Source organism: Tympanuchus pallidicinctus, unplaced genomic scaffold, assembly GCF_026119805.1.
Source record: "Tympanuchus pallidicinctus isolate F22 unplaced genomic scaffold, pur_lepc_1.0 scaffold5, whole genome shotgun sequence".
Classification (NCBI taxonomy): Eukaryota; Metazoa; Chordata; class Aves; order Galliformes; family Phasianidae; genus Tympanuchus; species Tympanuchus pallidicinctus.
The window spans coordinates 30,389,160-30,411,376 of record NW_026294769.1 but is presented as its reverse complement, the minus strand read 5'-3'; the positions used below and the strand labels follow the sequence as shown (position 1 = coordinate 30,411,376).

General features: G+C 38.4%; 1 protein-coding gene across 14 annotated transcripts in view; it reads right to left on the bottom strand.

Annotated features, from left to right (window-relative positions):
* The window catches only part of GREB1L (GREB1 like retinoic acid receptor coactivator), a 127,858-nt gene that overhangs the window by 17,956 nt on the left and 87,685 nt on the right, over positions 1–22,217 (bottom strand). For all 14 annotated transcript variants that reach the window (XM_052704537.1, XM_052704545.1, XM_052704543.1 and 11 more), the window contains 12 exons: positions 21,813–21,950; positions 21,354–21,473; positions 19,649–19,786; positions 17,641–17,826; positions 13,242–13,568; positions 12,283–12,411; positions 11,614–11,748; positions 8,995–9,192; positions 7,318–7,498; positions 5,802–5,994; positions 5,240–5,373; positions 1,890–2,229 (listed from right to left, as the gene is read on the bottom strand). In XM_052704537.1, the coding sequence (XP_052560497.1) occupies positions 1,890–2,229; positions 5,240–5,373; positions 5,802–5,994; positions 7,318–7,498; positions 8,995–9,192; positions 11,614–11,748; positions 12,283–12,411; positions 13,242–13,568; positions 17,641–17,826; positions 19,649–19,786; positions 21,354–21,473; positions 21,813–21,950 (2,219 nt within the window). The remainder of the gene's footprint in view (positions 1–1,889; positions 2,230–5,239; positions 5,374–5,801; positions 5,995–7,317; positions 7,499–8,994; positions 9,193–11,613; positions 11,749–12,282; positions 12,412–13,241; positions 13,569–17,640; positions 17,827–19,648; positions 19,787–21,353; positions 21,474–21,812; positions 21,951–22,217) is intronic.

The following is a 22,217-nucleotide window of genomic DNA, read 5'->3' as shown; positions in this document are numbered from 1 at the left end:
AGACAGCTGCAGCCCTTTGGTCTTTTCACTTCTGAATGGCTTCAAAACTGATTCTTGTTATGCTTAAAAGGTGATGTCTATAGCCATGACAACAGGCCTGCTCAACAGAACAGTTATTTAAATTATTTCCTATCTCTCCTTCTGCACCTCCAGGTGATCCTTCCCTCTTGGAGCTCAGCCCTCAGCCTCCCAGGCTACCATGGGGCTTGTCTGATGGAGAATATTGCTCAGCTACCAGCATCAGAGACCACAGCCCTGCTGGGGAGCCATGCACATTGGTTACTTGCTCTTAGGAAGAGGCTAAATCAAATCAAACATTCCCTCTCCGCTCTTCCAAAAGATTGGAATGAAATCTCATTCTCCCTGCAACTCACAACAGCTATCAGTGGGACCAGCATTTCATGTCTTAGACTCACCAGCAGCCTAGTCTCTTCTCGTCTGTACTCACAAGGAAAGCAGACAGCGATCCATTCCCCACCCTTGTTCTCCAGCTTTAGTATTCCACTTAACATAACGAGAAAAGCAAGTGCCAGACTAGCAGGTATGGCAGCCAAGCAAAAGCCTCGCAGTTGATCTTCATCCTTCTGGAGCCCTCAACTGAGATAACTCACTTTAAAAGACTTACATTTGGGCAACTAAGTTCTTCTCCTCACTTACATGCATCTTTCTGAATTGAGTAGGTTTTCTTCTAGTTGTTTACAAGGAAAGAAACAAGTTCAAAAGCATCTCATGTTGTGGGTAAGAGGGACAAGAAGAATTATTTAGGAGGGTTTTTTTCTGTTGATTTTTTTTCCCCTATCCGATCATGTCCTCTGTTCAGATCAAGGGCTGTACGGATATTTGCTTGCATCAGACTCTCACACTTACCCTGATCTCTTCTAAAAAAACCTAACAGGCAGTTCTAGAAGTGTGCATGGGGCTGCAACCATAAGACAAAGGGCTGTAAAGAAACCCTCACCATACTCACAGCCCAGAATTATTTGAAGTCTAGCCAAATTAAAAAACAAAACAAAACACCCTACACAAATCCCACCAGCAGAGCACGGAGCTGTTACCTCACAACTTATTTTCTCTTTCATTATTTTTCTTCCCTCCTCTGCTACAGGTGAGATTTAGGAAGCAGAAGGGGTGGCTTCTCAAAGGACATTTTACCTGGTTTTGGTTGTAGAGAAACTCTTCAGAAGCTCTGCAAAAAGGCTCATACATTTTCTTCATTTTCTGTATGTTTCTGAACACACTGAACGAATCTTTGTGTGAGACTTAGAGCAGGAATCAGGACTGGTAACCTGAACTACTCTCAGGCTGGTATCTAAGAAAGGCAACCAAATTTGGTTTAATGTGGTGAGGTTAATACAGGAAGTGGATGTGAGTGTTTATACCAGGCTTTTACACGTCCATGCACAAGTTTAGCTTGGTGCATATATGCTATGCAGAAGAGGCTTTCAGCATGTAGTAATTCGAGACAAGAAATCTACAAGAGATATACTGGTTACCAGAAGAGCAGAAGGTGGAAAGACTGAGCATGCAGTTGCATACACTAGACAGATAAGCTGGGGGTACTAATTAGCCTGTCTAGAGAGATCTGAACTCTGCTTTTAGAGATTCAAAGAGGAAACCTATCTGACTCATGCTGATATTCAATTTTAAAAAGGGAGATAACATCTGGTGACTGACTTCAGGAATTCAGAAGTCAGGGTTCAGAAACAACCTAATCTTTTTTCTGAGTTTCTAAATCATTACACTCACCAGAAGTACAGTATACTTCCTTAGAGGAAGATACAGAACATTCATCCTTCTCCTACAAAATAATTAACTTGGGAAAACAAAAAAAAACATATCCAACAGTCAGACGACTACAATGGTCATACAAAGAAACAGTTTCTGCTCACCTTCAGACGTGTCACAAAGTGTTTTGCAACAGTAAGCTCTGAGGCAGGATTCCCAAGGAGGATCTCAAACCGATACTGCAGACCTAACTTGTCTCTTACTTCTTGCAACCTCTCCTTGGCCAGCATGGCTAGCTGCACAGATGGCACCCTAATGACGAGCATGTGGCCACAGCCGTTCTTATCCTTTCCTGGAGAAGTGATAAGGTCATCCATTATGCTGAGAGTTTCAGGTGTGCTGTGATCTCTTAGCGAGGCCATGGTCGTGAGAGACATCAGAGCTTGGGAATACTGCTGAATGAGAAGGTAGCAGCGAACCACCATGCTGTGTAGCCGTGGATACCTTTGGGGAGATAACAGCGCTGTGTCAGCACATGCAAAATCAAAACAGAGTCTGAAAATTAAAAACAAAACCGAACACCAAGGATGTGGGGTAAAGAAGTGCCCATCTATCTTTAGTGCTTAAAGAATTAAGTCTTCAATTTTCACAGACAATGACTTTGTACCAAATCTAACTATGTTTTAAAGCAAACATTTCTCGAATGCAGAGAATAAAGTGCAAAGTCCTGCTCTCAACTAAAAGGAATGATAAGTTTCTATTATCTTCCTTAGGGAAATAATTTCAGCTAAAGTTCTTCAGTTTAATGGAGATAATGATCATGTCAGATCTGGTTCACTCCAAGACTACAGGATAACTGCTTTGCTGTTCAGAAGGTTTTTTTCTTCTATGAACTCAGAGGATCACTGCTGCTTTAAGTGGTTTCTGTAAGAATTTCTTCATGATTCCCCATTTCCCACTCTCTCAGCAGAAAGCCAGACTTACCAGTGGGGACTGCTGGCTCTGAGCCAAAACTGAACTCGCACTTTACCTTTTAACTATGTAGTCAACATTTCTTTCTCTCTCGTTACAGCTACATCCAGTGATAACAGATAAGAACTCAAAACGTGAAATGCTAAGACAAAAAGAAATTAAACCTACTCAAGCTAAAAAGCACTCCATTTCTGCAAATTCCCCACAAGTTCACTCATTGCCATAACATATAAAAAATCCAGCACTAATACACTTTTAGTAGTAGCCTTGTGCTACAGAAGTCCAAACAACTAAAAGCTCCAAATTACTCTGTTCCTCTTCTTGAGTAATTTAATAGAAAGTGTGAAACCCACTTGAATAAAGTTTTGAGCCTGTCTGTTACAGTATCTCTACATACCATTATCAGTAAATTTTTAAACACCTCCTGTTCAAGTACCCACTGCAATCAGAACACTAAAATAAATGGAGTCTTTCTGATAATAACAAGACGTCTGACATGTTTTCAGATTTGTAAGGTTGCATGGCTTACCTACATAAAAGGTACAGTCCAATCTCTTGGAAACAAAAGCTTAATCAGTGAAGTGTGATGAAAAACACATCCTGGCTCCAAGAAACAGGTTCACTTTCTCCCTATTTATAGGCTGATCTTATCCTCAACATCAAGATAATATTTGCATATGCTCTAATCTTCCTTCTCTGTTTTCCCCATCCACATCTTGAGAACAGAAAGACAGCAGCAATGGCCACCATCTCTTCCACTGGACTTGGTCAGAAAAACTATGAAAAGCTAAGAGAACCGATGCAATGAGATTACCTGACCTTACTATTATTCATCACATTTATTACTTTATTATTTGTAGATAATAAACATGAATGTGCTTAATGATTCACACTGCTATCTTAGCATATTTGATATTGTATTTTACTTTAAAAATATAGATACATTTTCAATTATTAATTTTAACAGAATCAAGAAGAAATTCTGTAGGTACATCAGTGAAAGAAGCAAGGGTAGGGAAGATGTGGGCCCTCTTTGGAAGAAAACTGGTCATGAGGGGTAGAGAGAAAACTGACTTCTTTGCCTTAGTCTTCAGTGGCAAGGGCTCTAGCCATATCACCCATGTTGCAGAAATCCCAAGCACAAATACAGGCTGGACGGAGAACAGCTTCAGAACCACCCTGAGGAGAAAGACTTGAGGGTGTCAGTTGATGAGCTGGCAAGTATGTGTTTGCAGCCCAGAAGGTCAACCATATCCTGGGCTGCATCAAGAGAAATAGAGAAACGTGACCACCAGGTCAACGGAGGTGATTCTGCCCCTCTACTCTGTTCTCACAGATCCCACCTGGGGTACTGCATCCAGTTCTGGGGCCCCCGAAACAAGAAGGACACCGAGCTGTTGGAGTGGAATCAGAGGAGAGCCACAAAGATGATCAGAGGGCTGAAGCACCTCCCCAGTGGGGACAAGCTGGGACTCTTCAGCCTGGAGAAGAGCAGACCTTACAACAGCGTTCTGGTACCTGAAGGAGGTCTTACAGGAAAGCTAGAGAGGGACTTTTTACAAGGGCATGTTGTCACAGGACAAAGGGAAATGGCTGTAAACTGGAAGAGGGCAGATCAGACTAGATATTAGGAAGAAATTCTTTACTGTGAGGGTGGTGAGACTCTGGAACAGGTTGCTCAGAGAGGTTGTGGATTCACCCCTCCAAGAGGTGCTCATGGCCAGGATGGATGAGCAACCTCATCTGGAAGGAGGTGTATCTGCCTATAGCAGGGGGGCTGGATCTAGGATGATCTCAAAGGTCCCTTCCAACCTAAACCACTCTGTGTTTCTGTACTGATCTATATAAAATGGAAAGAAAAAAAAAAAAGAAAAAAAAAAGAAAAAAAAAAGAGTACTGAAGGCAGAACAATCCTGTTCTATTAAAAACAAAAATACAGGAACTACAGCTTGAACAGTTACAACAGATCTGTCCTGCTGATATGCAGAACAGATTTGCTCCACAAAATCATAATATTGCTTTTGTTTCTGTAATGTGCACATTTAAATATATATTAGAGATGCACTATGAAACTAACTTGTTCAGGCAGCTGCAGGTTACTAACAAGACACTTTCAAGCTCTGAGATACAGGAATGAAAACCACAGCCCGCTAATGAAATAAATACAGTGGAAGGTTTAGAAATGGTATCACTTATCTGGGACTCTGCTAGCCAATCTGTTGGCAGTCTCAGCAGACAGCCACCAGAAGTGAAGGGGTATGAAACTTCACCTAGCTTAATGAGGGCTGAGCTAAAAGGCGAGAGCACCTGTGAGCATGGATTGTCACTGAATGGGCCTAATAACTCCATAAGGGAATGAAAAACATCCCCTCCTTCATGTTGAAAAATACAATAATTTTTGTTACAAAAATAAAAACTGCACGTGCAACAGATCTCAAGATCAATATCAAATGTCATCATGTCTTCGTCCTCCCATGATGGGGCTGATAAGCATCTGTACACTTAAGATCCCACTTCAGCAGCATCCCACGTTACTATTTACCTTTCTAAAAGCGTGGTGACCATTTTCTCAAAGGTTTCATCACATCTCAAAAGTGGACTTGTGACTCCCCATTGGAGAGATTTGCTGTATTCATTCAAGCCAAAGTACAGCTTGTCTTCACTTGCTGTGTCATCCTGTTTCATACAGAAAAAGCAAGAACATACAAAAAGCTGGATATACTTTCAATTGTAAAGCAAAGTGTATTAATTCACTCCTTCATTCCACTATTCTATCTGCTGCTAACAAAAGCTAGACTACTTGAAAATGGAAAGTCAGCTCCAGAGGTTTCCAGCACACCTGCAGAACTCTGTCTGACCACAACATAAAAAGCCAGTACTCATCTTACATGACGTGGATAAAGGAAAGCATGATTCCTGGGCCTAAAGGTCAATCATACCTCTACTGTCACAATCCCAGGATTGTGTAGCTAGAACCTGAGCAAACAAACACCAGCAGAGAAAGAGCTCTCTTCTAAAGTTCTTCTTTAATATGAATCTGCAAATTCAGTAAAATTAACAATTCTGTTAAAATTCACAGTTAGAATTATATATTACACACTTACCACAGCATCAAATTGTATCCAATGTACCTCATTGCTAGAGCTGATCCTGGACTGCTGCGTTTGCAAGGCGTAAGGAAAAGAGCTGACCTGAAGAACAAGGAGGTTGAATGCTTCAAGGACCTCTCTGCAATTAATAACTCTATCAGCCAGACCATGACTAGGCTCACCATGTGACAGGGAACTTGAAATGGCACTGCAGAAATAAGAATGCAAAGAATTGCCTTACTGACATCCTGAGATTCAATGGATTACTCTGTTCTCCAGAAAAATCTCCAACAGCACTGAGAATCACAGCTCGAAAAACTCTTGGAAAAGGTGAAGGATGTCAAAAATGTTTGAGTGCTCTCTATAGGTAGAGACAGGCAAGAGGAAAAAAAAACCAACACCTAAATAAAGGACTAAATCTGTCGTAAGTAAGACACTGAATTAGTGGGCTAATTTAATCCATCCTAAAACAGAGGCAACTAAAAATGAGCCAAAGTTGATGAAGTCTCTCTTACAGATGAACACTGTTGCATGAATTATGGTGCTAGGATAGAGTAACACGTTTACAAAATTCACTTGATTTTCCAGGCAAATACAACATGTTTTTTAAGAGATTAGAGAACTTGATAGTCTCCTGTTGTCATGATTTCCAGCTCCTGGAATCAAGTTGGCCTCCAGGTTAAATGGGAATTCCAAAATCAGCGTACACCAAACACAGTAATAAAAATTTGATGAGGAGCATAAGGCAGGAAGAGCATTGCTTTTAGGTATTTTTCTCTCTCCATTAAGGAAAGTATTTTCATTATTGACTCTGCTGTCAAGTGAGTCCCACAACCTTACGCACTACATCTAAATCACATTAACATTTTTCTCCTCAGTTTACTCAAAGAATGAGATCAGAACAATTAGCTTATTTTCTTTTTCCATTGCAAAATTATGATGCAATGTGAAGAAATTTTTCTTAGCATGTGTATGTTGTTCTTTGCAGATCTAACACTGGCCAATTTCAACAGAACTACGGTTTTTTTTAAGTCCTTTTTTCACAGGACCTAGGATATTTTTTTCACAAGATGTTGCTGAAAAGTTAATTATCTGTAACCCTTTTCATTTCAAAAACAACGCTATCACTAAAGATAAAAACATGAATTAAAACATGACTAGTTTGTCAACATGGGGAAGTTTTTAGGTTATGCACAGAAATAAAAACCACAGAAACAGGGAATAGGAAAAAGACAAAGAAGTAAACAAAGTTGTAAAATTCCACTCTCCTTGCCAAATTTCAGTACTGTACAACTTATCCCTATTAACAGTTTTATTAAAGACCTAAAAATCCAAAGCTAGACTCATCCTACTTCAATGGGATCAGTTAACAAACATAAGATCCAAACAACAGGTCGGTATTTGATTCCATGGAACAAAGTGCCTTAAAACTAGGGAAACCTCTGGGTGTCAAAGATGAGTCTCTTTTGAAATATGTAACAGAAAGATATCAGAAGAGGATTGTTTTCCTTCAGTACATTGAATCAGCTACCTCGTTAGATCCACATGGGCGTTGTCATGAACCAGCACAAACAGTGTGTATGGATTCTGCTTCACTCGTTTCATGAAAACTTCAAATTTTGTTTGAATCTCATTGTCTAGCCGAACCACATATTTCTCAGCTCTCTGATATGCTGTTCCGTTGTCTTCTAGGCCCAGGTCCACCAGGACACCTGCCAGAAAGGAGAATGCAACAAAAACCTTTTCCTTTGAGTACATCCAAAAATCCAGTGTCACCTGCAATGTTATCTGCCAATATCAGAACTTTTCACTGAGAGGTATTGGTAAGAAGATGGTGATCAGAATGCACTTTCTCTCACAATGGAGACTGCCATTTGCTTTTCAACTTTTGGGTTTCCTTCAAACAATGCCTGAAGACCCTTCAGGACTTCTCACATTAACAGCAACAAAAAAATATATCCACCAAAAAAAATTCCAGAGCAGCACTCAGTTGGCTACATGATATTAGCTCAAATTTCCCCATGTTAGGTCATGCTAATCCTGCCACAATCAGAAACTGTTGCTCAGGTAGCTTTCAAGAATATGATTGTTTTCATGATCTTTTTGGGCTCTACCTTAAGGCTAAGGTTCAAATGTCAGTAAAATACAGCTACATAGTAGTCTTTGCAATGATCAACTGTCATATTCATAAAAAAGGCAAGTTGTAACGTAGCTTTGAACTCCTTTTGAATTAAAGTAGTAGCAACAAACAGTGGTGATACAGCTCAACTATACATTTACCATCCATGGCCCTAATCACTTCAAAAACTGTGTAAAATAAAGTAGAAACCACTCACTCAAAAAAAATAAAATAAACTAAATGTAAAACACTTAACAGATATCAGACAAGCTCTGGTTTATGTGGAGCATTATTATGACACACATATGATTAAGTGAATAAAATGTCTGAAGAAGCAAGAAAGGGAACAACAAGCCATCATTTTAGAAAAGGAAAAGTAACGCCTACTTCAAGTAATCTATTTCATTCTTTTCATTTTAGCAGTAAAATAGTATTGGGCTGAGAAAAAATACATGCAGAGAGGGACTATAAAATTGACTACAACAAAGAGAAACTCCTACACTTTCCTGGGCACACATCAGTCAATAACAGAATGAATCAAAAGGGTCATTCTATCATCTGCCTCCTAAAGACTTCTTGCTCTTTAAGCATTTGGTATCAGCTATGTGCAGATAAAGAGCCTGACATAAAAGCTCACCATTTGAGCAAGTGATTATTGTTCACTAATGTGAGTGCACTGCCCACTCACTTATTTAAGAGTTTCCTGCACCTATCGCTGTGCTCAGTACACAAGAATATATGAACAAATGTGTACCTAGAATGAACTGCACTACCAATTATAGGTGATAAAAGATCTGAACAACTGCAGCCATCCATCTCATTTTCTCTTGACAACTGAATATTACTTTAAGTCAAACATTCCTCAGTTCTGAAAGAATTTCTTTTTTTGCTTACGCGATACAGTTTGAGTCTAGTCTGAGAAAGGAATATACTTTGAATTCATCAGTAATACCAACTAAAAAAGCTAATATAGGGTGTACAAAATACATGCTAGTGTAGCTTATTTTTGCATTTATATCAGATATCACCTAATAGCAATCACATATTTGCTCTGAATTAACAGTTTCTTTTCTCTCCCCTCCCCTTTACCTGACTGCCGGATCCGCTGCAGGGTCTGCTGCACCAGGACTTCCGAACGAGGAACTATAACAATGAAGTCTACTTTGCTGAAGTGGCCCAGATCCAGGCTCTGATTGCCACTGTCTGCTATAGCACAAACCTGGGACAAGAGCTTTCTGGCAACTGTAAGCTGTGGCTGGTAAATTTGGAAGGTATCAACATCCAAATCTAGTTTGTTTGGAAAAAGAAAAAAAAGAACACAAGAAACATGTTTACTTTCCCACCCCCCCAGTAAACATGACCAACCGAATAGTGTCCTCTCTATCATCAAGAAAAAAGAATACCTCACCAGAATAAATTCTAACACAGATCACAAACATCACCTTTCCCTTTTTTGATCAAAACTTGATTATCTGTCAAATGACCTCGAGTACAGAAATCCTATTCTTAAAATGCCTTTTGAGGGTTTTTAAGGGTACAACTCAAGGAAACCTCAGTGCCAACAAAGTAATACGCAGTCTGGTAAATGAACCAACAGATACATAGTATGCATATATTAGAGATATCTATATATCCCTAATCTTTTTCCTGAAGCTTGCAGTTCTCTTTCAGAAGCCTCCTTGCTCCCTTCTGCCAAGAGAACCATCCATGGGTGCTGAGGTTGCTGTACTCAGGGCACTACAGCAAGAGAACCACCACCACACATCTTAATCTGAGGAAACTGAGCTCATGTTGGTAATTCTGCCAAAAACATTCTAGCAGGGCAGCCGGGGAGTTCATTCATATATCAGCTCTACTCTGAGTAGATTAAGGAGTAGATTACTGAAGTGGGGAGCTTTTTTTTTTTAAAAAAAAAAAAAAAAAAATAATTGTTTAGAGGTTTTTCCATTTTTAACAAGATTTTAGTCTTAAATTAATTTGAACTTCATAAAGATCAATATAGTACTAGCTGCAGAGTACCAGCTGGGGGGACTGGACTTTTCTATAGGAAATATGAAAGTTCAGATATATGCCTAAAAGAAAAAGCATGTTCCTATACTTTGGTATTTTCTATGCCTAACAATCCAAGTTTCAATAGCCTTGAACTTTTGCATCTTGCAGATTACTAATAGCAAACAGTATTTACCACAGCAACAATACAGTTTTTATTTACATCACCCTTCCTAGTACAAATTAAACCCAAATTCATAGATTGTGTATCATAACAATTTCCTAGAAGAACAATCTTTAACATACAAATAAACCCAGATCTACTTCAAAGCTAATACAAAAGAACTGTACTTCCTTTTTCAAGTAATAAGCCACTTTATTCGGTGTTTTCATATGCAAGAAAATTTGAATGTATTTGGGGTCAAAGCTGGTATGTCAATTCTACAAAAACATGCATGTGTTGATGTATGTGTGTTTATCTCCTGTTCAGACCTGCCTCAGTGCTTATTTCCACAGATCTACTTTGGGTGAAAGGTCCCACTCACTGCCTAGGAAACTTACCTCTCTTTTTTTACTCAGGCTGATCCCCAATAGCTTCAGTCATTGTAGAGCCATATTTTAAAGACAAAACTAACTCAGAGTAATTGTTTGAGAAAACATGGAGGTTTTAAAAAGCATCGCTGTATATCATTACATGCTAAGACAACAGAAAAATAAAATAATCAAAAGGTGGTTCTCACTTCAAATTAGTTCTGTGAGGAAGCTTAGGGCTTATCCTTCTGGAGGTGCCAGAACAAGGTACCTGGCTGCTACTCTAACTGGATCTTCTGATCCATGTGGAGACTATAAATCTGAACTAAAATAAGATGGTTTAACAGTGAGACTATTATTTCTAGCTAACTAATGCGAACCATGAGAATACCTTTGTTTCAGGGAAAGCAAAGCTTTATATGAGGTTGAATTTGCTTTGATACTAGACTTAGAACAATCTTGGTGTTCACAGCAGCTCAATGTATCTTCTTTTACCATTACTGTCATACAAAAAGGAAAGTGTGATTAAAACTCGTTAAAACTTTGAGTAATTAAAGAATTCCAAAATGGAAAAATGATAATTAACATTTTTAGACAGACAACTCTGCTTCATCCTTTGCATTTAAGTATCTCACCACGTATGCTGAGTAAGCACACATCTCAGGTAAGAAAACAGGTTGTGCTTGCCTAGCACATTCAATCCAAGATCTTTAAAACTTTCCTGAAAATATGGGAAAATGAAAGTCCCAAGGCACAACTGTGTAGCACATATTAGTATTTCCACTGTAAACGTGGAAAGTGAGGAATATAAAAAAAATTACAGGAAGACACCTAGAGAGATTAGGAAGAGAACACAGCTCCCCTCTGCCTTAAGCCGATGACTACACATCTTTCCCAGGTTTACAAGAGTCAGACAAGTCCACACTGACACCTCCTGTACTCTGCTTACTGCAGAGCAGTAGATCATATATTTTGACTTTGGAATTATCAAACACAGGGTGGTAAGCACTACTGAAGGTTATGACTAAGATTTTCTGTCCAAGAGACTGCTTTATTTCTACATCCAGCTGGCATTAGTATTTGAAGGTTGGCACAGTGACTGCAGCCTTCAGACTCTTCTAAGGTATATGCATTTTGACATTTTGAAACCTGATCACTTATTTCACATCTTGCATGTAAAAACATTACCTGGTTCCTGTGTAGATACCATGGCAACTGCCTCCTGAGATGACACACACTCACTCACATCTCCATTAAAAGGAATAATGACACTTTCCCCTCTCTGCTGTAGCATCTTCTCTAGCAGCTTATCCAAATCATCACCTAGTTAAGAATTAACAACACCAAATTATCTGGAAACACTTTAAGACAAATGACGTAGAAAATGACATACATATGTTCTCACACAGCTGATGTAAAATCTGTGAAGGGAAGCTGAAAATAAAGAGAAGAGAAGAAAGGAGATTTTCCAAGAAAAAAAAAGTCACAGCTGAATAATCTCAGTTCTGTGCCTTTATAGCTAATCATGACATCTGATGATTACGAAGAAACACAAACTATAAAACAGCCTCAAGCCAATGCTAAAAATACAAACAAGAGCACTCATACCTACCACATTTAGCAGTATCAACAGTGTTAAAAACATTTTGTCAAAGGATGAGTAATTGTCACTACACAGATGAAGGATAAGATGAGCACTTCTTTACACTCATTCAGTGAAGAGAAAAAAGTAATGCCTCTCAATGGAGAAGGGAGAGCTATCTTCGTGCATGCATGCATTAGCTGCTGAACATCAACCCTAAAGAAATTACACGATCATTGCCTTCATTGGAACTTCTATTTCTTATGATCACTCACCTAGAGAAGTATTTTTGAAGTGTGATGCCAGGAAACTAACTTTCCCCGTGATGAGTTCATAACTGATCTCTTTCAAAAACTCACTGCTGGTAAGCATGCTTTCTGCAAGTGCTCTAGACTGATACTGACCTGGAAAAAAAGTAAGATTCATCTATAACACAGTGCACCATCAACACAATATTTTTGTTCTAGAGTTAAGAGGCACGTTGACCTTCAGTGATGGATCTCCACTGACTGAGACCAGTCTCAAAAGAACTGTGACAGTGACAGAACTATTGGATATACGTATAGTATATCCTTTTGCCAGCTGTTGCACATAAGTTTGCACCTTGGGTAATAAATAATATGCAAAATAAATGTTTGTACCTTGGATGGAATGGAAGATTTTGGCTAAAAATGAAAAAATAATTATCCTCAGTGTGGGAAATTAAAAAAAAAAAAAAGACGTTATTAATTTATCAGCTTACTAAGGAGAGAAGACAAGTCAAAATTCACTCCAAGCCAGATACACACATGCACACACAGATGTCAGAGCCAATCACAAATGAGGAATCTAAAAATCAACATGGTAAAAAGGGTAAAATAAGGGTAAAATAATATCATGTTCTACAGTGACCTGCAGAAAACTGTGGTCAATCCAATACTACCATGTAAGATGGCACAGCTGTTACATGAAAGAGAGAAAGAAAGACTAATTTGCCACTGGGTCACTCCAAGATATTTTGTAAGGTTGCCTTAAAAATAATAAAGTTTCAGGCCTCTCAAGGAGTGGTAACCACTATCGTACAGTAGTTTTTCTAGGTTCCTATGGACACCAGTGCACCAAGTCTTGACGGAGGAACAGTGGACTGTCACACTGCAGTATAACTACACAAAGGAGAATAAAAAGAACAAAATGTATTTGAAAGCTGGAACAATGTCTTGAGAAAATGCATTCAGTGTACTGCAACTGCACTCACCCAGGACTACCACGCAGAATTCATTTCCTCTCATCTTTGATGCACAAATGGCAACTACATAATCTGGTAGCTTTTGCTGATGTTTCATTTCATTGAGAGTCCTCAATGTCTCTGAGATGCCCTCTGCCAGAGAGTTCTGGGTAACCACCACGTGCACGAGGTCCCGAGACACGCTGGCAATTAACCTAGCGAGCCAGGGGAGTTGAGCTGGTGACACAGAGATGCACTGTGCACTCATCTGCAAGGATCGCTCCCTCAGAGTGAACTCCTGCATAGCTTTCAGCATGATCTGCTCAAATTCTTCCCTCAGGGGTATCTGGTCAGGACCTACATCAAAAACAAACAGAAAAACAGTACCTTGTGTCAAAATGTTAACGAACCAGAAATAAACTCTTGTCTGTCTCAACATGAGAAGTTCCTTCACAGTATTTTTAAATGTAAACACCCACTCTCTACTCAGTGGATATCAACCTGCATGACATATTCTTGCTTTCTCATATTAGAATCCCCCCTCTCCCTCTGTACTTTCTCTCCCACGGTCCCTTTATTTTATTCTGTCAACAAGGTATTCCATTTTATTCCTAGCTTTTCTACCCTCAGAAAATGGTGGCCCAAACAAGGGGGAGGGGAAGTAAGTGCCTGAAAACAGAAAGATTAATCACATTCCCTCTATGTGTCTTTACAGCAGAAAATGCAAATCCTTGCAGTCTAGTCACAGCCATACAGTATGACAAAACCTGTCACTGGTCTTCATGTCGATTTTCCTCATTTTTCATACCAGTAAACTAAACTTGGATGCAAATGAATATGCTTAACCTCTTCTTTTATAATTTAATATAGCAAATTTTCAAGCTCGTAAATTTAAGCAGCATATGTACATACAACTTTACATCTACATTCCTCAGAGCTTGTAAATTATATTGCAAACTTCAATGGGAAAACAGAAGTCATCCTATCTCAGTATCAGTCACTCAGCTTTAAACAACATTTTGCTCACTAAGATTATCTTACAGCCAGAGATACCCAGGAAGAGATTACAAATATTCATGAATGCAGAGCAAAAAGTAACCATACTTTAAATTGCCTAGGTTCCATGTCTGTGCAAAAGAGACAGAGCTTTACACCTTAGCAGTTTGCTTTTGTGTGACAAAAAGGGGGGCATAAATACCAGCAACACGTGAAATGCTATTTTTTTTGTTTGTATGTTTTCTCTCAGGGCCAAATACAAGAAACAAATTGGGTAGTGAAAAAAGAAAACTAAGGTTGTGACAGAAGAAGGGCAGGGAGTGGGTGAATAACACAAGTACATGGTATGTAAACGTTGCTGTCTGTTGTCACTTCGCCTTTTTGAGAAGTAAATATGGAGAATGTCACCAACCAATTACCTACCATAGCATGGTAAAAATTACAGACTTCTGAATTCAAACCTGTCTTCATTTTTTTCTGCAAACTGAAAAGTTCTGATGAACTTCTTAACATCATTTAACACATGGACACTATGGCCTACAGAGCACAGACAGACATCTCTCTCTCATTATAATTCTCTTTTTTTGGAAAAAGTATTTTCCTTCCTAAGGAAGCATCTCTGAAAATTTCCAAGTAGCAAAAGTAAATGTTAGTCGATAGACAAATAAACAGCTTTCTGCAGAAAAAACTCCATCTACAACGTATCAGCCACAACAAATAAAATGTTCTAAAGTAAACGGAAACATTGAAAGCCTCTCTCCAGAAGCGAGTTCCCAAAGGATCATCTTGACTTTTGAAAATGAAACTGCTAAGGAATATACAATTCACATATACAATTCACATCTGAGAAAGACATTACAATAGTTATGTTTTCAAAAGCATCTTCTTTAAGTTCAGTGCCATCCAGTTCTGGGAACACACACTTCACTGTGTACCCCAGATAGGCCTCCAGCCATCTAAGGCTGGGGGCATTGCTAAGATAACCTCATGAGGTGTGGGTGTCTGCGTATCCCTTTCACAGAATACAGAGGCTTGTTCTTGCCTTGAGCAAGAACACAGTCAAAGTGATTCAACTGAGAAGGAAGGATTTTATGAATCTAGATTGGTAGTTAACAGATAGTCCAGAAATCTCCAGCTGAAAATTCAAAATAGAGACCTTAGGGTCGCATATGATGAAGTAAACAGACAATAAACGTCACTGAAATCGAACACATTTCCTCATCATTTTTATGTCATTCCTTCATCAGTCAGCACAATTTATTTGCAGCAACATTATGGCTTACAATCACAGCTTTAACTGTGAATTGCCTTCATAGTAGATTCAAAATTAAAGTATTAGAGATGTGCTTTACGCTAATTTGTAACACTGCTTGTGAGATCATTCACTTGGCTGCAGAAAATTTAACAGCATTTTATTACTATTAATAATGCTGCCATGGTCTCACAGGGAGTCTGAAACAAATTCTCACACACACAGTATATAGTTTTGGCAATATATATATATTACCAAAAAGGAGAACTTTTATAAATAATATACATATGATCTGCACTCCTATACAGTTTTATGCACAGATATTTTACATGATCAGTGAGATATGAAAAAATTAGGCAAGGCTCAGGATATGTCATTCTTCTGTCTTTTGATCTTTGCCCTTATCATATGCTTTTGTAATACACTCCAGAAGACATAAGAGCTTCTTAGACCTTTCTCAAGAAAGAGGTTCACATGAATGAACTATTTATGTACGCAATTTGTCTTTTCTCCTCATCAAAAACTTGGGACATGGTTGCCCTCCGATCATCTTTAATCTGCTTTGATTTTACAGATTGGATGAAGTCTACAGTTCAGTGCAACTGTCAGGACTCCAACAGTTTTCAGTTTGGAGCATGATCAAAACCAGTGCCACGTTTTGATCCCCACACTTCAGAACGTTTCCAACTTTTCCCTCATTAGGTTCTTTCATCTCACAGTGCCAATGCCCATCTCCACATAAGGCCCAGTAGAAAACAGCTCAGCTTTGTGCATCTAGCCAACCCAACACCTGCTTAACAAAAGAATTTCTTTATTAGGAAGGCATATTGCTCACTAGACATAGCTCAGCTCAGCTCCAGCCTGCAGCAAGGACAGACAAAACATCTCCTAAGGCAAGATTTACTTATGGAATAAAGCTCACTGATTCCATAGGCTTCAATAAAAAAATATTTCTAATCAGAAGTGCTGTATCAGCTGGTTACATGTCTCTATGAAGGAAGTCTGCAAGCTGCCTCTACCAATCCAAAACTGTGTGAATCAGTTGCTTTTAAAATGAAAACTCTACAAACCTTCCATTGAGGTTAAAAAACCTCAAATAACAAATATAAGCCCAAAGAACAGCAAGAAAAATACATTTACCCTTTAAAGAAAAAGAAATGCTTTGTCTGTTCCAGCCTGGCATACAATGGGCTATTAAGGGTATTTCTCAGCAGAGAATGATAAATAAAGCAAACAGGTCACTTAGGGCATTACAACACAGAAGATAGCATTCTTCCTGTCTGTAACAGTACTGCATCAACAGAGAACAGCAGAGCATAAGAGCACACGGGTTAAACTGACACAGAGCACGTTTATTTCCCAAATTACAGGGTTATCACCAGTTGCACTCCTTTTGAAATGTCTGCACATTTCACACCATCATGTATTACAGATGCTTTAACAGGAATCTAGTACAGGAAAAGGAGTGTGATCTTCACTAAAGTCACTTCACACTCCTCTATGATAAATAGCATCTTTTCAAATACAGAAGTTAAGGCAAAAACTGCTTTAAGAAGCCTCCTAAAGATGTCCTGCATCATTTCTTTGACTTCTAAAACCTTACTGCTGACACTACCATACTTTTATCTAAGGCAGGGAAAAAATGTCTGGACCCGTAATAAGAGAAATAAAACCTCCTTTGCTTTCAAATTTGCAAAGGATCCATTTCAAATACATTTACATGAATGAGATATTCTTTGAACAACTTGCCTTCATCTGAATAACAAATGTGGTTTTCATGTAAACGGTGCTGTCACCAAAACAATGATGACCATCACACATCTGCTAGCATTTGTTACAAAACTAAATAAAACAGACCAAGTGTCTTTAGAAAGAGCTGTGGTAACTGATGGTTTGATACCCTAAGCAAATGAGTTATCTGCATTGCAAAGGAGGATCAGTTTTCACAAAGGTGACCTGGTCAATCCCCATATGGAGAGCAGAAGCAGTATCAGCCCTAAAATTCTCTTATTCAACCTGATATTCAAAGTAGGGAATACACGCACACACACTAGATGGAGCCACCTACCTCTTCCAGGCACAGAAAAATAGTCAGAAAATTGAAGCAGACATAATAGAGAGGGTGACGAGAAAAAGGGCAGTAAAAAATAACAACTGAAGTACTTATGACACACTGCTTACCTAGTTGGACAAGATACTGAATAGTTAAAAGTATCATGTTCTCCACGCTTAGCAGCTGACTGCTGGTCAAACCCAGGAGCTCCAAATCCTTGTTTTCCAGCTGTGGAATCTTGTAGCAATTCACCAGCAAGGGACTTACAACAATATCACCAACATTGCCATAGAAATAAGGTAAAGTGCCATAACCTTTCATAAAAGAAACAAAACAAAACCCAGAAATTCACAAGATATGTCACTACATGAAATCATGTACAATGTATACATTTCCAAATTTCTCCTACATGTTACCTTGCCACATATGCTGCATCAGTGACTGTTCTTGACATTGTAATTACTAACAAAATAAATGAGATAGGCCACTGTTCCTTTAACCTCTTTTTTTTTTTTTTTTTTTTTTAAACAATGAATGATCACACAGATTTGCAGAAACTATGGGCAATGGCATATTAGGATAATTGTTTTTATTCAAATACAAATGAGAATATTATTTGCTTGGGTCTTACCCTGACCTTTTACACATTCTCCATAATACAGTGTGCAGAAACCCAAAAATCAATGGACGCAAAAGAATATTGATCTTAATGTTACAAAAGCAGCATCAGTATCAGCAGAATTGATTCAGCTGCTGCCATATCGTCTTGATTAGTTTCCCTTTTCTTCCATGTTTTCTTTCTGTTTTCATAAACAGTTAAAAAAGTATCAACAAATAAACATGGTGTTCTGTCAGGTAAAGCAGAGGAGAATAGGCTCTATTCTTTTCCTTGACAATGTTTTCCTTTCAAAAAAATTTCTGCACAGATATTGCCAAACCCATCCATTTGGGTACATCTGGTTCTGTTCTATTAATAGGACTCTGTTTCTCAGGGACACTAACATGTAGCCTAGCTGAGGACTCCATTGGCAGCTCTCCAAGAGCCTAAGGGCTGCATTCAATTTGCACTTAATCTGATAACTGTAGACAACCTCATCTTTAATAATGAAATGTTTCTCTGAAAACATTAAAGCACTACACTAGAGCTTTAGAATATACTTCTAGAAAACAAGACAAACCAAAAGAAGTGTAACCCTAACCTTGATAGTTTTACTGATGTAGACAGACCTGTTAATTCTTTGAAATTATGTGTATTAAGATTATCTGTTCAGGTGAGGACTCTGAGAACTTCTCCACTTCTTCATGAATGATAAACTATCCCATGGATTATACAGACAGGCATTTTCTTTTAACACTGAAGTTACTTTATATCTTTATAAAGTATACTTTATATACTTTATAAGGATTTGTACTGTGCTGGACTGGAAAGAGATTTGAAGAATTAAAAATAAAATCTGTCCTCACAATTTTCACAGACCTGGCCAATTTATCTCTGTTATATTTTATATTTTATATATATATATATTTTATATTTTATGTTTATATTGTTCAGCTTGAGAAGAATATATTCACATTATGAGTCACATTCTGCAGTAAAAGCAATGTCTTTCTAAGGGATAACCATGTACTCATATAGCTAAACAATTTTAAAAGTCTGATCTGTTATCTCAGTTGCCTACAGTAATTATAGACTATAAAAGACAAAAAGTACAATTCACTTTGGATTAGTCAGATCACATCAATTTTCTGGTTTTCGTGTGGAATTCTTGGGCTTTGAGATCTGAACTATAAATGCTGCAGGAAATACGTTCTTGTTTTGTAAGTTGTTTACACCGGAAAGCTGTTTCCATTATACGGAAATATTTCTATTCTTGGATTTCACAGAATTGTCACTTGTACAAAATTTCAGCTTGGCCAGAGGTCAGGACCTGTTTGCAAATCAGGTTCTCTCAGAAATCTAACTTCAAACCTGAAGTGTTGAGCAACTAAAGCAAATTATCCATGATAGAAAGACTACATACTGTACTAGATGCAAAAAGCAACAAAAAGAAACTAAAAAAGAAAGCGACAGTTTTCTCGTAGGGGAACACGCATTTGTTCAAAATGCAGCATTTGACTCCACAGTGTAAAACTTACCTATCAGAATCACTGGTCTGACTCCCGAGTTATTCAGCAGGTTTTCAGGAACAATTACAGTCTCCCCTGCTGGGATGGGTTGAGGCTGTAAAATTCCAGTTAACATGGATTGAGGAACTGGGACTGACAAAAGAGGCTCTATAAAATAAAGAAAAGAGAAGCTTCCATTACTAAAAGGCTCATACTGTGATTTGGCCATATGAACAAATAAAAAAAATAACTGCAGATCACAAACTGTAATAAAATTCAAAAGGCCTCTGCATTTCCTGCTATATCTTTAAGTAATTTAAATTAAGAAACTATACCCTTCTGTAGCCCCACCCCTAAAATAAAACTTTTCTGGCCACAGTATTGTTGGTGAGAATGAGGGAGGAAAGCACAGGTTTGAATATGCATCTGCAAACAAAGCCAAGTACTAAGCCAAGAGGCCATCTCTAAGGCAGAGGCCATCTCAGTAATATCTTTCAGTAAAAGGGAAGCAACTGGTCTGACTTAGGACCTAGAACATATGTAGACAAGAAAATAGAAGTCAAAATCTCAAAGATGTCCTTAAGCAGCTATTCATGCAAGAAGGTGCAAAAGTAGCTGTCACATGTAAAAAGAAGCAAAGTGCAAGATTCTGTCATGTGTTATCAGCTTCCGGTGTGAGGCCTGCTTCAGAAGTTTCTCAGGCTTCTTTTGGTTGTTTGTAACAGATTTTTCAAACAATGCTATCTGCATAAAAACACCACAGAGAGCATAAATGAATGTATGCATGCATATGCTTCAGCTGTGGAAACAGCTGTGACTGACTGGAGGTCCTCAAGTAGGTAGAACTGCTCAAATGGCCCTTTCTAAATGTAACCCTTCTTCTCATGATAAATACGTTTGAAAATAAATTCCAAGATATCTGTCAACCAAATCTTCCAAAGAAGAATTAAAAATAGGTTGTACATGACAACAAATGTTTTGTGCTTTTTTCCTTTCCTTATGTGTTTGTTCTCCCACTCTACAGAAAGATCAGTAATTGCATGTTCCCCTTTACAAACTATTCTGACTCCTGCAACTCCAAAGTCCTTAAACAGTAAACAATTTTATTAGTTGTCATGTGTGAAGTAGTACTGATGTGTATTAATGATGACTCACACATGCATATACTTCATCCTGTTTCATATTGTGATATGTCCCTCCTAGAGCTTTTCCACACATAGGCCTTTTGGTCTCACAGACTTCTCCTTCTAACCCAAAATGGGAATATCAGCATCCTGTGTCAGGCCAAAATTCCATAAATACATCCTTCCTGTACGAGAACCAAGTGTGCTGTTTCAGCAGAATGACACACAAGATGGAAACATCACATTCAAGCAGAAGGCTAATGGAAAGCCTTCAAATATGTTCAGATATTCATACAGCTGCACAATTTCAGAAGAACTGAGTTACATTTGGGGAAGTTAGGTAACATTAGATCCTTGTAACTCTCATCTTCCTTTTTTCTTCCTCATGAAGGATCAAGAATTTTGCTTTCCCATCTTTGATTACAGAAACGAAAACCAAATAATTGTGTGTTTTTCTTGGACATCTGAAGAACTCTTCACGATGTCTTTAATTACTAACAGCAAGCTCGGTGATATTTTCTGCGCAAATCTTAAGTGAAGCAGTACAGGGCTGCTGGTCTGCCTGAATATAGCTTTTTGCAAATGAAATCCCTGTATCATTCAAGTTTTACCTGTTCTAGTTGACGGTCGAATCGTAGGAACAGGTACCACTAAACCAGGAGGAGGTACTGGGGATCCAGGAGACCATCCCCGATGACGTTTCTTCGGTGGTCCAGAATTGGACACTGAGGCTGTGAAGAAAAGCAAAAACTAATTCCAAACTCCATTTTTGAATGACCTGACTCCAGCCTACATTTCCATTTCACAATAGGGTTGAGCTGTTTCACACTACAGAGCTCCTCAGGTTTACACCTAGACTTACACAAAGTCAGACTATGATGTGAGAAACCCTGCCATCTCTGTTAAAAACTACAGTGCGTTCATCATCAGAAAACAAATGGATATGTAAAGACTGAACTGCAGAAACAGTATGATGGGAAGAAAACCCAAATCCTGAATTTCAGGTCCAACAGACATCGCAGCTTAAAAAAAACAAAAAAAAAACAAACACAGAGCAGAGTTTTCTTTACCTTGGTCTCCAGCTGCACAGGCAGGGCTAGGAGAGGTTGAGTGAGGCATTGGCCGAGAGACTGTAGAATTCAATACATTATTTCTTCCTCCATTAGTGTTTCCATTAGCACCATCAGTGGCATGCAGTGAAAGAGGAGCTGAGTATAATAAAATACAGAGTGTGTGGCTTGAGACAATCTTGAAAACAAACAAACAAAACAATACAGCAGCATGCACACACAAAAGAATATGGCGAGATGCCTGACTGAAAGCATGAAGAGTACTTAGCAGAGGATAATTTGGACACAGGCTTCAAGATCTTAACGTTGAAACAAGACATCTGCATTTCTAGGCAGAAAAAATTGTATGAAGAAAAAGTCCAAAATAACCTTGCCAGAATAAAAAGATTACACACACACAGGAAA